The sequence below is a fragment of the Plectropomus leopardus genome, chromosome 13 (assembly GCF_026936395.1).
Source record: "Plectropomus leopardus strain MGB_pleo_1.0 chromosome 13, ASM2693639v1, whole genome shotgun sequence".
NCBI classification, from domain to species: domain Eukaryota; kingdom Metazoa; phylum Chordata; class Actinopteri; order Perciformes; family Serranidae; genus Plectropomus; species Plectropomus leopardus.
The window spans coordinates 28935094-28956781 of record NC_142188.1 but is presented as its reverse complement, the minus strand read 5'-3'; the positions used below and the strand labels follow the sequence as shown (position 1 = coordinate 28956781).

Sequence of the window (21688 nt, the reverse complement as noted above, 5' to 3'; positions counted from 1 at the left end):
TGGATTATAATTCTTTTCGGCACATCAATAAATCTGAATTTATTCTCGAGTTTTTTCACTTCAAAAAGGCTGACTTGCAACCACGGCCTAAAGCTTCAGACTCTGTGGGGAAATAAAACTGAAATGAGTTAACGCTGCTTAAATGAGTACGAGCGTGCGCGTGAATACCAAACGAGCTGAGAAGGACTGTTCATGATCACTCAATATTCTGCAGCTGAAAACAAAGGAATAAAATCATTTTAATGTATATTTGGCTTTTTTAAACTGGCTTCTGTAACTTCTTAGCTCCAGTGTGAGGCGGGGTCCAGAGGCTGCATGGAGGCCAGGGAGAACATGTTGGAGGTGAGGTTGCTCCTCAGCGGGTTGTACCAGTCGTCGTGCTGCCGCTGGCTGGCTGGTTGTGGTGGGATGCTGGGGCAGGGGCACTGGCCCGCTGGGGCCGAGTGGCGGGAGTACGCCCCAGAGGGCAGCATGGGAGGGAGGCGGGGGATATGAGCCAGAGGTTGGGTGAAGTACTGTCTAGCCATGTTGGGTGGCTGGACGTGCACGCCTCCCAGCAGCGCCCTGTGACCCGGCATCACACCGACTGGGAGAAGTTTCTGTGAGGCGCGCTCCTGCTTCCGCTGTTTGGCCCTTCTGTTCTGAAACCAGACCTGCTGAGACAAGGACAGATAAGGGACAAGTCCAGGTTAGAGACATGTCCAGGTTAGCTGGCCTGCACACAGTGGTACATGTAATACTGACAGTATAATGCATTTCAATAGGGTGGGTTCAGCAAAAGTGGGACATTTAAACATTTATTTTACCACTGAAGCACAACAACACTGCCATGTGTTCAGGGAAAGTGAGCCTTCAAATGAATTAAACCACAAGTATTTTAAATAGTAATGTTTTATCAAAAATGCATGTGTTTGGGAAGTACCAAGCATACGACTGGAAAAATGAGACTTGGATTATATTGCACGTGTGTGAGAGTGTAAATGGATAATTTGATAGAGTTTTGCTGCTCTTTAACGTGGCACCCACTTCAAGTCATCAAGAATTTTCTCAGTTTTTTCAGTCTTTGTTCACTCTGGAGGTTTGCCAGAACAACAAAATGTTCTTCACAAATTCAGCATAACAGGGTGACTAAACAAGCATTTTTGGGTGAAGTATTCCTTTTAGGCGTTAGCCATAGACAGAATAGATAATGGACATATCCACTTGTTTGATTGTCTCCCATTTGAAGCCTTGAGTTTGGCATTTTTACTTTTGCCAAATTGTGTTTTTGGAGCCAGAAGTGACCATTTTTTGGACGAGAGGGTGGAGCTTACCCTAATGCTAGCTGCTATCATGCTTGGCACAGTGCATTTCAAGTCTAGGTTTAATTGTGAAAATGCCAATGCTTTTTTTCACATGTGAAAAACAGCCTTAAAACCCTTGAATAAAAACTTTTTTAACAGAAAAACTGAACATCTGACTCCTTAGAGGGTCTTTTAGTACAACCAAATGCTAAACAAGACTTTCTGGGACAACTAAAATATCATAATAAACTTCTATGAGCTAAAAAACACACTAAATTAAAGACATCTACGGCTACGCCTTTGCCAGCACCTCGCTAGCAAGTGGACTATTGTACTTTATCTAAATGTAATAAAGAAAAAATAAACTGAATCATTCTTCAGTATTGGGAGTCCTCTGGAAACAAATAACAGTTGTATTATAACAACTGAATTAGAGGAGTAGTTTGGTATTATTCCATCAAAATATGAGAGTGACTTCATAAAGCTGCGGCTGCTCGTCATCACTGCCGGAGAGTTTAAGTTGTGGGAGAATCGTCCCACCTGTATGCGAGCCTCATTGAGCTTGGTGACGCGAGCCAGCTCCTCTCTGCAGTAGATGTCAGGATACTGGTTTTGTCCAAAGGCCACCTCCAGCTGTTCCAGCTGCTTGTGGCTGAAGGTGGTGCGGTGTCGCCTCCTGGCCGGAGAAGGGTAGACCCTGCCCCGCCTGCCAAGGCTGACACCCACAGAGGTCTCACACAGTGACCCTTTCCTCACCGACTCTCCTATATCTGTTTTCAGGAGGAAGAGAAAGAGTTTGCTGAAAAGACATTAGCGCTTTTGCGGACAGTTCTACAGCTCCTGTTTCTTTAGTTACTTGGCACGATACAAAAAAATGGCCTAAACCTGTAAGGGCGCATTTCACCAATGACTGTCTCAAAAAAGAGGGATTAAGCTGACTGGATGGTTCCCACTGCTGCAGGCAACCTGAGAGCCACAGAGCTTTAGCTGCTAAAGACAAGCTCGTGAGAAAAAGATACCAGAAACTGGAGGATTTGACCAAGATTATAACCACAAAGTGACTAATCTGACAAATTGGTGTGTGGAGCTGACCTTGTCTGTGCACATGGCAGTGAGAGAAGACACAGAGGAGGCTGATTTGATGGGGGGTATTAAAATTGTCCTGTTCCTCCTCACAAATATGTTTATTCTCTTCATTATTTTTTCCAAACCTGGTACTTTGAATACTGTTATCGCAGTAAACATTTCTATTTGGCTGCTAGACTATCATACCAATAGAAAATTATTTTTTTATGGCTAAAAAGTTTCACATTAACCCATTGAAACCTGGGTAAATTGGCTTGATTGCTCTAAAATAATGGAGAATACGGCAATGAGCAATTTAAAAAAATGACCCAGAAATTAAAAAGAATTTTTTAAAAACAAAACAAAATAAAACAAACATACACACCAGAAAATTACCTGAAAATTAAAAACAAGAAAAAATGAAGAAAAAAAAGAAAGGGTTAGTAAAATAAAAAATTAAAATAAAAAAAAACAAACAAACAAAAAGACATTAAGACATAAAAACATTAAAAACTGATTTAAAATCATTAGAATCCTATTAGACATGAAAAAGATATAATTATGGTATATTTAGATGTAGTTCTCTGGGAATTTTTAATTAGATTTTTTAAAATGATTTTTTAAATCTACTAATTCCTCGAAATTTCTTCCCTCAGTTGATCAGTGCCTTTTTCCCCATTACTTTTTTTCTTAAACAACTCAAACCAATTTGCTCGGGGTCCAAAGGTTTAGATACTTGTGAATGACATGTAAAAGTAGCACAAAAAAGTGATGTCGATCCAGGTTTGAAGGGTTGGAGCAGACTCAGGAGGCAACATGTTGTGCCAGTTTCAAAACTGACATTTAATTTAACAAGTTTGATATTAAAGACATTCCATGTGGTTTAAAATCCTCAGAAACAGCTATTAGACCATCACACAGACACAGATACATGAAAGTAACTTAAATAATTATTGAGAAATAATACTAAAAACATGCAAAAACTGGCAAGATTTTTTTAAAAGCGTGTTATTGTAGAAGAAAGTACATCATTGCTTGATGATATGATGTACTGATAATAATATACAGCTGACAATAAAATTTAAATGTAGTGTTTTTTTGACTCACCTGCAGTGGAGCTGACAGTAGCCATATCAGAGTAAAGCTCTGCACAGTCCTGATGACTCCTCACTGCGTCTCCTGCTACCTTCCCCTGGGCCATACCTGCAGCTCTGCTCACTGACGGGACGATGTGCACACGTCTGAACCCCCACTCAGACACAACTGACCATAAAGTCACATGTCGTGCCCCATGTCCCGCCCACCTGCTTTACCTTGACCTGTGTGAGTGTCTGTGCCAGGTTAATTAGTGGGACTTCCTACAGTTCTTACATTTTGCAGAACATCTTTCTAAAACACTGCTTTCAGACGATGCTGCGGGTATATGTATAGAAATTTATATATCTGGACAAGTCAGTGAAACATTGGTAGGTGCTGATGATTTCAGCGGCAAACTTCACTGTGTATTCCATAAGGATATTTTTATGCATGCTGCTGTAAATGTCACCTCCAAATTCTTCTATTTCTCCCTGTAAGATTCAATACAATATGACACAAATATAAAAAATTTAAAAAAGAGAAAAAAAAAGAAATAAAATGAAATAATAAAATAAACAAGAAATGAAATTGAATAAGATACATAAATAAAATTAAATTAATAAATAAATAAAATTGCTCCTTGACCTCAAGGGACTGTGTTTGGATGTTTCAGATGTTTATGTTTGCTTTGTTTAATCCATTTTCCATGTAAAAGTGTAATGTCATATATAAAAACATAGACCAAGTCATGATGAATAGCAGCTATTTTAAAGACGTTTTTAGTGTAGACTTTCTCTGTTTTATTATAGAGATATTGATATAGAAATTTTATGTATTCCTTTTTTTATAATTACCAAGGACAAATTTGCATCCCTTTTCTGGTCAACCTTTTAAATTCAGTCAGAAAGAAACAAATAAATAAAAAATGTAAGCTAAAAAACTAAACAAAAACTGAATAGACAAACCTCTGAATGTAAATGCCTGTGTGTGGCATATCTGTCTGCATTTGCACTTACACATGTGTTAAGACGTGTTAGAGAGTGTGGCTCTGTATATATCACATATTAAAGATTTAAATTGTCATTGCATTTTAATTCAGGTGATAAAGGCAAGACAGTGTTTGCGGTCCTGTTACAAAAATAATAACCGTGTGAAAACAGTTTTTTGTATTTTTTAGTAGTGTAGTTTTTTTAACTCATAAATTTCTGCTTTTGCTGTTATATGTTTGTTCACGGCTGGTTTTTGTTGAGCTGCAGCTGCCTGTGTGACCACCAGGTGGCTCTGTGATGTCACTCAGAGATCAACTGAATGACAAAACCTCATAAGACCGGATCCTCATCTGTCCTTTTTTTTTTTGGCGGGGGGTGTGAGCGTGGAGACCTCCCAGCTGAGTACACACCCCAGTCTTCCACAAACACAACCCCTCTCAGGTCAGACTCTGCGTTGGGTCCGCCGTACCTTGACTGACAGGGCACCCTGTCGGCTGGATTAACTCAGCTGAACTCCCGTGTGACCTCTCAGGACCCCCGGCTGCTATCAGTGGTTCCCATGATGCTAAACTCAGTCCGGGGCCAATACACAGAGGAATGGCCCTCTTGCACTGCGCTGGATACTAGGAAGAGACCCATTAATGTCCCACTCAGCACTGAGTCATGACAGGACATGGAAAGCAGCTCACATAGTTGTAGCGCAGCAGCTGGCCTTTTTATCAGGGCTCAAACAAGACAGTAATTCATCTACCACTATATTTGTATAACAATGCTATTTGCTTCTGTGTGTTTATTTATATCTATATCCATATGGTGGCAGTAACTTGTACTTTAAAAAACTCTTTTAATGTGTGTTGGGCACATGCAGCTTATACAAGGAGGTCAGATCATATTTCTGATTTGATCTAATTTCTAACACTAGGCTGTGTTTGCTTCTAAGTAGCTGCAATCCTTCTTGTGTAACAAATCATCAGCCATTTGACCTGAGCGATACATGCGACTCCCAAGAACCAGTAAATCACAAGTTCAAACGCGGACAGGAGATGTGTCACACTGATACAGTAGATTGTCCAGGAACTTTGCCAGGAAAGTGTTATAGACAAAATGCGGTGATTTAATGGGCCGCTGCAGAGGCAGTCCTGCAGCAGCGTCTCTAACATATGAGTTCTCATGTTAAGATGACAAATGATCCTTGAGATTGAATCAGCTTTACTGTAGATTCCATGAGAAAAATCCCTGGCCTTGTCCTGGCCGCTCTGCATAGCAACGTCTAATTTGATTCCTTGTGACACGTCGTCTGCAAGGGCCAAGTCAGGCCTGTGTGTCCTGGAAGAGCTTCTATCTTTCCAGTACTGTGTGTGTGTGTATCACAACACCCCCACACCCCCCAGCACAGCATACTGTCTGTGTTTTCTGTCTGCAACTCCACTTGTGTTTATCTCCTTAATAAATACCACATACAACTAAAGTCAGTCATTCACCAACCTTGAAATGTAAGATCTTCTCATGCTTTTCTCTCATAACGCTTTGAAGGAGGTTGATTTTATATCATATGAAGTTATCTCATCTCGCTGGGAGATTTTTGCTTGCGTCTTCGAGGAAAAACTAGGTTGGATCAATATATAGAAGTTTTATATCCCCCAAAAAATGAAGACCATATTTTGCAGACACTCCAGACTTCCCATCTCAAAAAAAGGATGTTACCATATGTCCTCTTCTTCATCCCAGATGTGGGTCCACAGGAATTTGGTTGAAAGCACACAGAGCATAAGATGAACATTTGGCATTACAGTAGTGAAACTGAGGTAAAGTTTTAGATTGGTGGCTGAGTAAAATCAATTTAGTGTTGTAAAGTGGTTCTCCTTTGTGCTGAGCTATATAGCAGCACAGAAGTTTCCCCAGAGAAAAAACCTTGTTGTACAATCAAAGACAGTGATGAGGCTTTTTAAAAATCATCCTGTGTTTGCGGCAAGCCTCCTGTCCCAGAATTTACCTGGTATCACATGTTGCTTTAAAGCTGCCATAATCAATATATAATAATATATCAACACTGACTTACTATTCCATTGTGGCACTTAGCCCTTTGAAATCTGGATTGACATCACCTTTCTTGTTCTGCATTGAGATGCTTTTCACAGGCATTTTAACCTTAAAAACATATTTAAGTTTGTTTAATTTCTTTTGAAAACGTGAACAAAAGGCAACGAGCAAGAAATTGGTCAAATGTGAAGAGAAAATGACCTGAAATTTGTTTATTTTTTAAAGAGAGATAAAGAGAGAATTCATTATATTAAAAAAAATGGGGGGAGGGTGGGGCATTCAAAAACCTACGTTTATGATTATTATCATTATATGTTTAAAATGATGTTAGAGGAAACATGTACATTGTATATTTATATATATATATTAGCATTTTCCCAGGTCATTTCCTTTTTTTTATTTTTTAATTTTGTTTTCTACTTTTCTTGTATTGGTAATTTTCAGGTAATTTACTTGTAACTTTTAACATTTTTTTGTATTGGGTGATTTAATGCTAGGTTACACATCGCCTTCTTCCCATGTTTTTGAAAGAGATCAAGCCAATTTGCTCAGGTTTCAAAGGGTTAAAGCCACTGAGGGGCTGCACAGACAGGCTACTGACTGACATGCTCTCCTGCTTTATCCGACTACTGTTTGTCTGGTGAAAACAAAGAGTCCAACTTCCTCATGTTGTCTTTGATGCAATTTATTTCACCATTATGATCTTCAATGAAACAGGTAAGCATCCATGAATCTGTGTCCACAAACATCATGCAAAACAATACCAATATGTCAGGCATACATTTGTGTTGATATGACTCAGTGATGTGGTCAAAAACCTGTATGTGGTCCTTCGACTAGCAGCAACTGTCCCTGAACGAGTCTCACTGAACTGATGCAGCCAGGCCACAACAGTGACCCCTACAGGACAGGTTCGTATCCTACATGCATTTTACCAGGAATGGCTCCTATACACACTGAGTCATTTCCCATCATTGAAAGTGTGCAGCCTAATACACCAAAAACCAACAACACATGAATAAACTTTGTCCCTTTTCTGTTCCCGCAAGTCTATCTTTCCATCTTTCTATTATTAGGCTGCAGCGGGGGCGAGACGACCTGGAATCTTCTGGATCGTCTGTCTGTTGAGCGTGGTGAGGAAGTGATGAACGGGACAGGGGACAGAGTGATGTGATTTCCTTTCACAGGAATTGCAATAAGTATACAGCAATTGATCTTGCTTTCATCGGCGTCAATGAAACCGTGTCATTACAGAGATCACCAGAGGTCACAGGTTTGATCAATGTTGCAGCCAGTGCGTCCGATAGAAAAGTCATTGACCTGGGAGATGAAAGCTTCCACATTGTTATTCAATCTGCATAAAAATCGGTAAAATGTGAACATAGCAAATTTGTTGGAAAGAACTGTCTCACCCTCTCAGTTTCACTTCCTGTCTTATACATACAAAGACACACATGCCCACACAATACAGTACACACACTCACACACCCCACATCTCCTACAGTGTACTTGTAAAAAAAAAACATGCAAGTCATATTACACAGGGTGCTCAGTTTCAAGCATCAAACACACACACACACACACACACACACACACACACACACACACACACACACACACACACACACACACACACACACATGTGCCCCTGGTGCACACAGGCCTCTGTGTGGTTGTGGCCGTGTCCAGTATGGACACATAGAGGAAATTCTTCCCTCCCAATTTCCCGGGACTGAACTGGGAGTGACCTGGTTGGCAGACACACAGCCCCGATGGAAGGAATGTAACTCAACTCCCCCCGCCTCACCCTCAGCACCCCCCTCATCCATCCAGCAGTCTGCTGGCCCAGCTGTGTGTGGACAGAGAGAGAAACATAATGCACCGTAGGGCGAGAAGGACGTCTTTCATCTCTTACCAGAAACTCCTCACAATACTTGTGAATATTCATAATAGTGGAGTCTGGCAAGTGTCCGTTGTGTCAAAGATCCATTTCTGTTCGACATCAGGTCTCTGGGCGTCACTGAGGCGCTAACAGACAGTCCAAAACATATGTTTTATTTTTTCTTATGCAACTCAGAAAATACTTCCAGTCCCAACAAAACAACAACCAATTGCAACAGAAACACGGAGCAAAAGGGAGCGACACAAGTTGAAGAGTGAAAGCACAGGGAGCAGTAACACAAGGCAAGAAAAGAAACCTCGCAATAAAACCAGAGAAAACAAAAACACAAAAGCCACCACATACTCATTCATAAATCCTAACAGCAACAAACAACAGTGGAAACAGTAACAGAAATAGCATGTCAAACTAATGTTTAAAGCCTAATGTCTTGTTCACTTCATTTTAAAGTTATAAACAATTTGACTTGCAAATGCATCCTCATCCAAGTGGTAATTATGACTGGAAATATAGCTTATACATGAGCTTTAAAAGAGGCGCTAATACCTAAATTTAAAGCTTATTTGGTAAAGAGACACTATTTCTATCAGCACATGACCAGAGCTGTCTTTAGTCTTGAAGTTTGTTGCCTCCAAATTCCTCACAAGCGGCTTCATCACGTTCTCCGTCACGGCTGCCAGAGATGATCCACTGCCATTCGACTTGGTGGCCAATTTCAATTGGGAGCATCTCAGGCTGCTCCCAGACCAGCTCATGTCTCTGCTTATAAATATATACGAATGCCTTTATCTATTCACAAGTAGTATTAAATTAAAGTACCCCTTCAGCCAAGTTTTTTTTGGGGGGGTACAGATGATCCCAGGCTGGAGTGGGTGTGATGAGGGGCCCACTTTGGAAAATGTTGCCCCCCCATTTATAATTTCTAATGGCGGGCCTGCCTCTGGACGTGGACAGTAGGGTCCATGTTGGCGTTACCTAGCAGTGGTGCTCTCACCACTTAACATTTGAACAACAAGCACGATGTGTACACAGCTTCCCCATATCGTTACTACGAATCACGAGTTACATTTGAACGCAGCATTTACACTGTGATGACGTCACATATTTCAAAATCGTTTTTTCGGCTCCAGGAAAGTTTGACAAATATAAAACCAGCATGGTTCAAAAACACTCTGAATGTGAGATTCAAATTTGCCCTTGTTTGCAGTTGGAGGGGTCCTGTCAACAGACCACCGGGAAAAATTTGCTGGCAGCTTTCCAGCAAATTTTCGGGTTAACAACACGGAAGTGTCGTAGCTGATCATAACGCGGGATCCGCAAAGGTAAAGCCAGGTGACTGCACGCGCTGGGTAGACGCTGCCTGACACTGTCGGAGTGGACCCGCCGATGAACGGTAAAAATGTAACACGGATTCAACAGTAAAAACGCCAAATAATGTTGTCAAAACAAAACGGTAACAGTCTGTACAATGATGTAAACTCGTAGGTGTGTGTAAGAGCCCTGCTCAGAGAAACCCAACCAGACACACGAATTTGGTGAGTCGCGGAAATAAATAAACACATAAATAAATGCTGCGTCACGCGGTGCTAGGCTAACCTAGTGAGTTCAAGTGAATGGACCCAGAGCTAACAAAATGATGCTAACTGACGAACCCTGCATTTAGCCCACTGTTGTAGAGCTCAGCTAAAGCGAAACTGTTCTACAGTTCACCTGAGAAGACTATAAGCTATAAATGTGACATTTGGAGTAATTAATTGTTCAGTGTTTTGTTTGGCTAACAAACAATCTATGTTTTTTTGTTCAGGTATTTTATTTATATTTTATATTTATTTCATTGTTATGACGAGTCTGGTTAAAAAATAAACTGAAGATAACAACATGTGTTAAGTTTACATTGAATAGCTGTAATTCATGTGACATTGTGGTTATGTAGTTAAAAAAAAGCGTCTGCAATGTTAATTTAAAATAGAAATGGAATTTTTCCTGATGCATTCAATTACTGTTCATGTCATTTAAAATATATTGACTGTACAGTTTACATTAATGCATGTTTTGTTGAAGTTAAAGGAATTCACAATTCCTGACAAACCAGAGAGCTTACTGATTTATGAACCGTTGTGGTCATGTCAATAACTGCAGGTCAGGTTTTCTGAGTTGATTTGGAGTTTGATGTTGAGCCAACCCAGACGAGACCTCCAGATCCCTGGACTGAAGAACCGGCAGCCAGATACTGCCAACCTTACTCCTCTTCTGCCACTACGGTAGGACAAGCATCATATACTGCACCAGGCCAGCACCTCACTTACATTCACCTCTCAGCACCACTTGCACAACCCCAAATCCTAGACTGTGAACCCCCTTTTTTCTGTGACTTAGCTCAGATAAGATATTTAAATTCCTTCCTTATATGTGACGCATCTCTGTGCCCATGGAAGGACTGAATCGTAAACATCACTGATCTAAGTGAATGAACTGAGTATAATATTTACTGTGCCTTGGTTACGATGAGTTGTTGTCTAAATGGTGAATAGTGAACTATTTTAAGGTCGAGGCGGGTTGTAAATGTATAATATCGAACTGAGTATTGCTTTAATAGTTCTTCTTAGCTTATGTTGGATCCAAGGAGTGGAGTTTGAAATTTTCATCTACATTTAAAGGGTACTCCCTGAAAGACAGCAAAGTTGTTGTTGAACAGAAACTTAGATATCTTCGAAGAATTATTTTGTACATTAAAGTTTTGTTTGTAATAATTATATTCAGTGTCGAGCATGCATAGTACCAGTTCACAGCTCCTTGTCTTGTGTGGTCACTGAATACTGCAAGTTGCCTTTTCTGCCTCCTGTTTGGGTATGTTATCTTCTGATTCTGGTCCAGTGTGAAACATTGTTTATTACTGCAGTACTTTTACTGCCAGCAGTGATAAGAGCGGTGTGCTACAGATGGGTTACTGAAAAACCAGTCAAATTGGAGGTAAAAAAAAGTGGTCTTGAATATTGTTCTGCAGTGGCCTGCAGCTTTGCAGGTGTTTTGCCTACGGGTCACGCTATCCACCATCCCCTCCACCTCCTGCCAAAGCTCATACACTGTACATGTGGCTAGAGCTGTGCATTTTAGAAATGTTATTACAATACATAGAAAACAAACAAATATAGCCTATTAGTGATTTGCAGAAATGTATAATGCTAACAATTCCTTCAGGTATCTGGGCTTTCATTTTTCATTACCTTTGGTTTCACATTACATGTATGCAATATAAGCACAGTGAGGCTAACAAAACACTGATTTGAATAAGACATTTAAGTAACATTACTGCATTTCTTCTTGGCGCCACCCTTAGGCCAAACTTTTGGTCTGTTGCCTCCCAAGTGAAACTTAAGTGTAGAAAAGTTTTGGGTACATTCCGAATCGCATCTTAATTAATTTTACTTTTAGTAGGTCCTATGGCTGCCCTTACATAGTGTACTGTTAAATACATTATGCACAAAATCGCGACATACTACTTCTTAACTGCGCCCTGAACTCTGACCCTCTTGCTCATGTATCCATTACCATGGAGAAAAGACCATTTGAGGAGCTTGTGAGAAACGGAGATCAACCCAGAGAGCTCTGCTGATGTTACTATGCAATATATGTAGTTTAACCCTTAAGTCATAACTGCGTACACTGTGGGTTCAAACATTTTCTATTACTAAAATTAGCCTACATATGCATTTCTATCACTGTTTTATTTTTTTCTTCGGTGGTAATCTCTGAATATTTTGTTCGCTTAAACAATTTTTTATATTATATAATTAAATTGCTATTCGACTGTCATCGGTCACTTTAATGTGTTGTTATCCAACACTATGGCTTCTGTCGACTGTCAATCAGCTGTCATCTGTTTGCGGCTTAGTTGATGTGACGTATCTTACGCTGCACAGAGAATTGTGGGTCAGAAGAGCCAGAAAAGCATGCTGGCTGCAAAAAATATGTGAATATCCTGGTATTTCTGGCATACTGCATCTATCATACTATGTACTGGGACATACTGAATCTTTTTCTGGCATACTAAACAGTATGGTAGCATGTCTGTCTCATTTTAATTTTCTGATTATTAGAGACTTATTAGTGTGGACTCTAGTACTTTGAGTGTTGTTGTTTTAGAGCTTTTCAGCTTAAATCGTTTTTATTTTCCATTTTATTCAGACAGATTTGCAGTTTGTTGAGCTTGGACAGTACAGATGGTTTCTGCAAAGTATAGCTGTTCATCCCAATACAGTTACAACCTGAATCATTTGGTTATAGGTCTGTCTTTCTGACAGCTGGGTCAGGGTGAAGTGGGAACCACTGCGCCCATTATGACTCAGCAGACAGTGCGGTATGCAGCACCACCCTCAGAGCCCATGTGCCTGCAGCAGTACACTGCGTATGACATTTAACTCATCTAGGCCGTCATATCACCCCGCGCCGTGGGAATCTCATCTTTCCCAGCTCCAGATATAAAGCCAAGAATGCCAGGTTTGAACTGGACAGGTTGTTCTGGGCACTGCGAAGGTGTCTCATTCACCAAGCTACACAATGCAGCTTTGATTCCTGCAGCCTCAAATGTTGTTAAAGTACAATATGTTTTTGATTTTAGCTTTAAATGTAATTCTGCAATTTTTTGCCGTTTTTGTCACACTTCCATGAAAGTGTCAGCTTTGTTGAGGAGTGATGGAGATAATGGTGGCGTGTGGCAGCTCGCCCTGTGTGAGGTTTTCGAGGTTCAGCTGTTTGGCAGGGAGGGCCGGTGGATTTGCAGAGCTGTTGTCTGGATGCCGCCTCCTGCTCCAGAATCCCTTGGTGGTGTCCTCTTTCTCCCCCTCAGACAGCCTTTTATTGGCTCCTCAGGCCTCCTGTGGTCCTCAAAGGCACTCCCCAAACTCAGGCATGACACTCTGTCCCCAACACTGGCCTTATCCGCTGCCACAGGGGAGGAAATGTCCTGGAGGAGCTTGAGAGTGGCATGGTATAATTATCTATCTACATCTCTTTCTTCACCTTGGTTTCCTCCCATGACACCTCTATGGCTCAACCTTGTACCAGGGTCAGTATATCGACATCTGCTCAATAAACTCTAAGCTATGGCAAAGACGAAGTATAATTACCCCCGTGAAAGCTGCTTATATCAAATTATCCATAGACAAATTAAAGCAATGACTGATTGATAGGGTGTTATTACTTTGTTGCTGTTACAATATTTTATTGTTTTCTATGCCATAGCTACAGTTGCTACACCAACCATACTTTGCTAAAAAATTCATATATACATTTTTGAAACAATGGGGCCCTTAATATTAGACGCAGGACTGTTGGTTTTGTCGACTAAAATGACAACTGTGACATGTGGCAATCTAGCTACTAAAACTAGCACTGGATGTAAATATGGCTTCATATCCTTAGCAGCTAAAGACTCCAGACTCTCACATTGGTCAGATGTAAAAATGTTTGTTGGAATGAAAATCGCCTTGAGGATGTTTTAAATGTCTGACAACATTAGAATTTCACATTGCGTGGACGTCAACATTATGACGTCCTGCAGACGTTGGGTTTTGTTTTTCCATACCTTACAACTAAATGTTGTTATTCTATGTCAAAAAGACTTTGGAATGAGATGTTTGGAAGGATTTTGTTACCTAAAGCTAGTGTTAGCTTCATGAGTTCCTTAACACACAGTCTCTGCTGATTTTTCTATTTTTCAAATTGATCATTTCAAGAGTGAGAACCCTGTACTGATCTTAAATAAACCATCGATGGCTTTTTTCCTGATATCATGCTAGAGGACTGAGGCTAAAGCTGCATGTGGCCTACCAGGCAAAATGTTAACCAGTTGATGATATATGAAGAAGACATGGAGGAAGGCTATTAAAAACATTGCATATATTACATTTGTAGAGCTACTTGGTCATAATTTATCATGAGAGATAACAAAAAATGTTCGTTGTAATATAACATAACACACACATTACATACTTTGACAAGCATCACAGGTTTGATTTAAGCTACAGGCTGTTGTTTGAATTTCCAAATAGGGAATTTAATTTTTAATATGAAATGAGTAACAGTTTAAAAAGGAAAGGCTTGAGGACAAATTGGATTTGTGAACGTTACACTTAAATAATGACATAAAAACTACACAGGTACAGTTAGCTGCATAAAATAAAGGCTCTCAGCTTACATTAGGGCGACAAACACGCTGTATATTAGTGTTTACACTTTCTCATCCTCAAACTCTATAAATGGAGTATCTTGGTATCTACACCTGAGTGCATCATACTTTCGCTGACAGGCCAGCCTTGCCCATGGTTTCTTAGCTATGATTGGACTTGGGGAAGAGTTTAGCCAATGGTGATTCACAAAACTGTCAGCTAAAGTGATCTGTAAAAAAACAAGAAAAAAATAATGGATGTTATAAAGATTTAATCTACAACTCATTCCATACATGCACATTTTGGACTGACTGCATCCCAAATAACATTCCTCCACGGCCCTCTGGTTATGTCTTTTCTGCTTGTGCAATCCTTGTTTATGAGCATCTATTTGCATTGATTGTTAGGCGCTTCCTCTTGGCCAACAACTTGCTTTTCATAGTTGGGGTGTGTCAGCATCTTGCTGGTCGTAACCATGGTGATGGCAGCCGGTCTGAAAACGCTGCTTGCTGCCTCTCCTACATGTCTGCACTCCACTCATGCTGTTATGTCACGGTCATCTGTGATAAGTCCTGCTCTGACCCCCGGCACGCTACACTAACCCCACGGAGCAGATCGCCATGCATCACCAGCCAATCATATACTGCAACACCACACATGCACACACTTGTACTCATGTAGACATGCATGCTTCCCGAGTTATCACACGTGTAGACTATATTTTGCCTCGCAAACTCATATGTGCTCACTCAAGTCAGATCATCAGCAGTTACTTTTATGACCTCTGGTCTTGTGGGCTATAGGATTTCTGCTGCTGTTACAGTGCAGATTGTAGTCTAGTCTGCACGCTATTCTTAGCACAGCTATAAGTGAAAACATGAGCTGGATATATGCTGCATATTTCAACAAGTCAACTTAAACATCTGATGAACAAGGACAGACATATTCATATGCTGTCTTATTCTGTTTCTACATGTTTTTGTCAAAGATTTACTGAGAGTTTGCAGCTTTTGACTAAAGTAATTCCAAGTCAAAGGCAGATATAACTTTGTTTCCAGCATTGCATACCAGCCTCTGTACGGTTATTATAGCGCAAAAAATGATATCTCTTAAACTAGCTACATCACACACATCAAACCACAATTAAAAACACTCAATCTTGAAACAACACATCCAGGATGCAAAAAGTAATGGCCATGAAAGGGAGGAGTGGAAGTTTGCAGTATAAAGGGAATTGGCCATTTCCAAGTTGGGACACAAAAGGGGAAACTCCAAAAATAAAAAAGAACACAATAAAAAAAGAAGCCCATTAATGCCATTTATCTGACCTTGTATCAAATTTGACTGCAAACCATGCCACTACTCTTTTTACTCAGCCAGCGGAGAATCATATAAAACCGAATAAGCTGGATAGCTTCAAGCATTTTGGATCCAGTTTGACCACCCATTATGTGGTTGACACAGCAGCTCTGCTATTGGTCATACATTTGCATGTAAAAAGTTCACTAAAGTTGAACTCCACTTGAAAGCAATACTGCAATTCCATTTCAATAATTGCATCCAGTTTCAGATATTGCCGTCATAAATTCTGGTACGATGGGTCCTAAATATAATCTTCTGTCCTCGTGTCACCCTGCAGCTCCTGTATTTTTTTCTCATTCACATAGGTGAATCACATATGTAGGGCTGGATATCCAATTCCAATAATTTTTGGACACCAACCAAAATTTCAAAGACTGCAGAATACCAAAGGTTGGCATTGTCAAACTTGTCAGAGTGAGTATTGTCATTCAGGAATAGCGGGTACTCAACTTACTTGACCCGGGGCCACTTTTGCAAAATGACAGGAGGCCAGGGGCTAGTAAGTAAGCAAACTTTACTAATATTTGTCAAATAAAATGAGTGATTAATGTCCTTACTCATCTTTGCCAGGAGCCAAATCCAGTCACAGCAGCCCTGCTCTTTGTGGATGCTTTTTAAGCACTCTAGCCATGAGCGTACTATGAAACAACGGGCCTCTGGGCAAAGATATGCAAAGGGGCCCACCACTCCTGCACAGGAGCAAGACACAAAGGAGGTGGTCTTGGTTTTGTGTCTCTTTGTAGTCATTCTGCCTCCTTGTGGTAGTTTTGCATTGTTTTGTAGTTGCATCTCTTTGAGGTAATTTTGTGTCTCTTTGAGGCAAGCGTACATATGGGCTCTTTCAGTAATCCATCCATGACTCTGGTAAAATAGACTCTAGAAAATAGTTGGTGGGCCAGCTGGCACCCAGTTGTGGGCCAGATGTGGTCCATGTGCCTTTAAGTATCACTGGATTAGATGTTTTCATTTTTTAAGTAGTCATTTTGCTAATTGTAGACTGAAAATATTTCAGCAAATTCAGATGCAAACTGTGCATTTTGGAAGTTTTTTCCTTTTTGTTTTGTGGGATTCAGGCCCCCCCCCCCAAAAAAAAAACAAAAAACAAAAACAACAACAACACATGTGCACAGAGCAATATTAGCATTCATTTGGAATTGTGTTTGTGTCACATTTATTTATTTAAGTCCAATATTAACTTTGCTTTTAGCTCTGTTTTGTATTCCAACAGCTCTTGATAAAAATACCATACTCTGTAGCTGCTGAGTGCCTCACTGTGTCAGCCAACAATATGCTGGCTTTGTCTGCTGTTTGGTGCGCGTGTGGCACTTAGGTTGGTTTATATGTTATTGCAGCTTCGAGCTGCTACTGCAAACAAGGCTGATGAGAATGCTAAGCATGAACCAAAACCAAAACAATGAGCTGAAAGAAGTTAAAATGCACTGCAGGGCTGAGGGGAACTGTAGAGTGATAATGCTCTGTGAGATGATCACTACCAACAAAACCATTTACATTACACTTAGTCATTTGACCCAGATTAGTGCAGCTTGAAATACCATTATCCTTATTCAATTGTCATCAGTTTGACATGTAGTGTTTACATGTGTTGGTACTTTGCTGAACTTTAATTGTTGTAAGTTATCACCCTTCACCTCGCAGCAGTAGATTACAATCTAAAGTACACATGAGCTCCCTGATCCTAATCATTGTGTTAATATGCACACAATATCACAGACATATGCGGCCTATAAGTCTATCTGCAGCCTGCCTCCCCTCTCGCGGCCTCATCTCCAGCAGTCAATTAATGAGCACAACTTCCCCTGAGTTTGTGGAGGTTTCTAATGGTGCCAACAGCAGCCACACCCGAACAGCTGGAACGAGGACAGAAGCACACAGCTGGGAGGGAGAGAAAGAGAGGGAGATGAGTGTCAGTGCAGCTTAACACCGCTAACGCCGACAGCAGAAACACAGGGAGAGGAAAACATACAGTACACAGGCTGAGCAGCTAAAATGCAACGCTAATGCCCCATGCTAGTGAGTGTGCACTTTTAACAGCAGATTTGAGGGCACATTACGAGTGATTCAGAATAGTTATGGCATAAAAAGCCTCAGTGTATGCGCATGTGTATGTGTGAACGGGAACAATGAGGCCATTTATGAGGTGAATACCGCAGCCTTTAACAAGGGCCCTTAACATATTAATCATGTGACCTGCTTGAGCTCAGAAAATGTCTTGAGAGCCCCAGCTTCACCCCTACATCAAAGAAGATACAAAAGTACAGTTAATACAGTGCTGCATGTTTTAGGATTTGTTTTTTCAACTGCAGGTTATTCTTCCCTAAAATCCTGTTCTTAACCTTGAAGGGATCTTTTGAAGTGGGGTTGTAGATGTTGTTGGGCATGCCCCCAGTTTGGAGAAGCAGACAGGAGTACTGACATGGAAGATAAGCAATGTACTGCTGTGGATAAGGATCATTAACAAAACGTATTGTCCCACCTAAAAAAAGTCTACACTATATTGAGAATATTTTCATTGCTTTGCCTTTCTGTCAGTCAGCCCGTTCTAATAGGAAAGCAGTTAACGGCTTCAGGTCACAATTTATACTCTTGTGAAAGCCACCAGACTCCATTGACAAAAACAGTAATTTTATCTTGGTGAGCACGAGAGCTGATGGTTTTGCCACTGCTTTGATCAGTTAGTTTATTTGTGTTATTGTGTGACTTTTGTGAATCCAAACTAACCTTTATAAATGCAAACGTCTCACAATAACACAAACAAGCTAAGTGATTGAGGCAGTGGTGGGCCAGCAGATCCTGAGTTCAGCAGTGTTAAATTACTGTTTTTCTCAATGGCTTCTGGCTTCGTAGAGAGCGATAAAAGAGTTTCATTTTACTGCTGAAAATCAGCATCTGATAGTAAGATAAGGCAGTGAAAATGCTCTTAATATAGCGTACAGCAGCAATATAGCGATGTCAAAAGCCACCTTTCGCATCTGCATGATACGCCTCAACTGATCGGTATCAGTTGAGAACGCGGCCGGACACGACCTATCACAGTGCTATTATACGCCACCAGATGGTCTGATGGTCTGACAGCTGGACCATACGGGCCACAGCAGCCTGATATGCAGATGGGTGGCGTCAATTGAGAACACGGACGGAAGGAAACTGTCGCGTCCGCATGATATGCTACAGAATGGCATTAGGTTAAAACTCTGCCGGTAACATAACCTTGCCTAAACATAACCGTGTGCAGTGTAATACCATTATGTGCATTTGTTGACATCAAAGTAGTGGCATCCTGGAACGTAAATAGCAGATGCAGAAGGATACCTAGAGCTTAATATGTAGACGCAGAAGTTCACTGATAAGCGGCAACATGTGATGACTAAAATACAATTTGTTACTGAGCCCTCCACAGCAGGACATTGCCTTGCTTCAATGTCAGACTCTGGCCTGCTTCTCCAAACTGGTGGTGAACCAGCTGACATCTACTGTATTTTATATACTGTCAATGGCTAAGCACCTCATACAGCCCCACTTCAACAAATGTGAACTATCCCTTTTAAATGACTGCAGCTATTTGAGGACATGCGGCTAATTTCATTATCCTGTGCAAAAGTGTTTCATAAAATTACATCAGGTCTAATGCGAGCACAAACAGGAATTAAGTATGTGTGAAGGAGTGGGAGCAGCCCTGACCTCTGACCTATAGAGTATACGAGCCGGGCCGCCTTTGCCCCATCGAGGCTGTGATGTCACCCCCGAGTACAGAACAGGCAGTGCTGGAAAAGAAGTCCTGAAAAAAGAAGTGATGAACATGGTCCAGCAGAATAATTATATGAGAGAGGGAGTGAATCAGGAAATAGCTTTTGGTTTGGGAAACTCAAGAGTTTGAGGGAGCGCTGCCATGTGCTAAATGAAAACAGGATTTGAAAAAAATGGGAGAAAGAGAGGAGAGCACAAAAGGAGTGGGTTTTTTTTTTTCTCGCAGAGAGGTGGCAGGGTATCCAGTGGTCAACGAGGAGTGCATCCCTTAACCTCCCCTCCCTGATCCTTCTCTTCCTCTAACTTTTCTGTACAAGACTCCCCCCTTTCCACCAACTTCTCCTCCTCCTTGTCTTTGGTTTCTCATTCTTTGCTGGCTGGCAGTCTCTCGCCGCTTTCCTCACACATTTTAATGGGTATCTTCCCAATCACGTTTTTTATTGCAGGAAATTTCTGCACACCACATTGCGTGAGCCGAAGGAGTGCTCCATTCTTAGCTCGGCACCGCTGAGTGCCAGGGTGTGTTGAGCTTGCCAGTGTGTGTGTGTGTGTGTGTGTGTGTGTGTGAGTGGGGTTAGGAAAGGGGGAGGTGAATTGGAGTGGCGTTAGTGTCAGTTTGATGCCAACATTACAGCCCTCGATGCCCCCTCCTCCTCCCTCTCTTTGTAACAATAGTGAAGTCAGGGAAGGAGGTGCTGGGAGTCATTGCGAAAAGAAAAAAAATAGCGTGTTGTCCTCTCTGAGTCAGTATTGTGTGGAATAATATCACAGGAATTTTACTTTTACTAACCCCTTTTACCCCACCCATCATCACCCTAACAAACCTTTGACTTCATTTGCGAGCGCTTCACCTCCTCACCTCACCCCCTCCTCACTTGATTTTTTTTCTCCCCCTGGCAGCCACCTGGCTTTTTCTCTGAAAAGAAGGCCGTGGTTTTTGGTCCTGCGGTTTAATTGAAATAATATTTGCTGTACTCCGCTGCCTCCCCAGCTCTATTCTCCCTTAACAACGGGCATTATTTTTAGCCTCTGCGCCGAGTTCTGTCATTTCCTGTTGCAGGGCTTGCTGCTGCTTTCGACCACAAGCAGACTCAAAACGCTCTGTGCTTCGCTTCCACCGTCACACCATTCCTCACACACCCCGAGCACAGCGGGCCCCCAGTGAGCTGTCTGTGTCTACACCTCCACCGCAGAGATAAACCATGATACGCTCGGGCTGTGTTTCGCTGCTGCATTTAATTTAGGACTGACACCTAAAATCGTCTTGTAAAACAAGTGAAAAAAGCTGTTTAAACAATGTCACATGTTCCTATAACAAATCAGCAATTCAGCCAATAATAAAGCACTAATTTAACAAAGAATGTTACTTTTGAAATCTGCAAACCATTAAAAAAATTTCAACCAGGGAGTTACACACTGCTAAATTCAGAATCAATGTAATCACTGCACAGAAATGACAAGAATTTATGGTGAAAAATTCAGGTGGTAGAGAGACTCGAGGACCTCACATGCAGTGCAAGACAAAGTTCTGGACAGTAGACTATACAGATCACTCCACAAATATACATTCAACAGGCAGAGGAACGCCTGCCTGCATTTGTGGCTCTCGGCACGGCTGCAGCTGCAGAGGGAAGTGCAGTGACTGACCGACCTGTGCTCAGATCCATCAGATCATAAGGGACTGAATACAATACAGTGAAATACATGGAGAGAGTTCCACATTTATGAATTATGAATCTTAGCTCATGTTCATAGAAATACATGTCCTACATTCACACTGATAATTTTACTTCATCTACTACAGTAGATGAAGTAAGTACATTAAAAGTGTACATTAACCATACTTTGGGTAGTTTGATCCTGTTTTCACTGCCTTGCAGGAAGTGATGCTTTTAATGTTTCAGATTTTTTGGGAATATACAGCATATGTAATGGGTAATTATCTGTAAGTGGGTTTCCATTACAGTTTTGTGCTTCCAGTGAGTGATGTTATGGCTTTTCTTGCGATATTATGCACCTTCTCTTCTCGCTATAACTTTC

General features: G+C 41.1%; 1 protein-coding gene and 1 long non-coding RNA gene across 2 annotated transcripts in view; one reads left to right on the top strand and one right to left on the bottom strand.

The window, feature by feature from the left end:
- Positions 1-281: 281 nt before the first annotated feature.
- Positions 282-3815, bottom strand: prop1 (PROP paired-like homeobox 1). Its single transcript, XM_042502459.2, has 3 exons — positions 3456-3815; positions 1824-2053; positions 282-653 (listed from the first exon to the last, which is right to left on the bottom strand). The coding sequence occupies exons 1-3, from the start codon at positions 3547-3549 to the stop codon at positions 282-284; spliced, it is 696 nt and encodes a 231-aa protein (XP_042358393.1). The 5' UTR covers positions 3550-3815.
- A 5822-nt stretch (positions 3816-9637) lies between these two features.
- LOC148187740 (uncharacterized) overlaps positions 9638-21688 on the top strand; it is a 79070-nt gene continuing 67019 nt past the window's right edge. The window contains exons 1-2 of the long non-coding RNA XR_015778547.1: positions 9638-9747; positions 10494-10615. This is a non-coding gene — a long non-coding RNA (uncharacterized LOC148187740). The remainder of the gene's footprint in view (positions 9748-10493; positions 10616-21688) is intronic.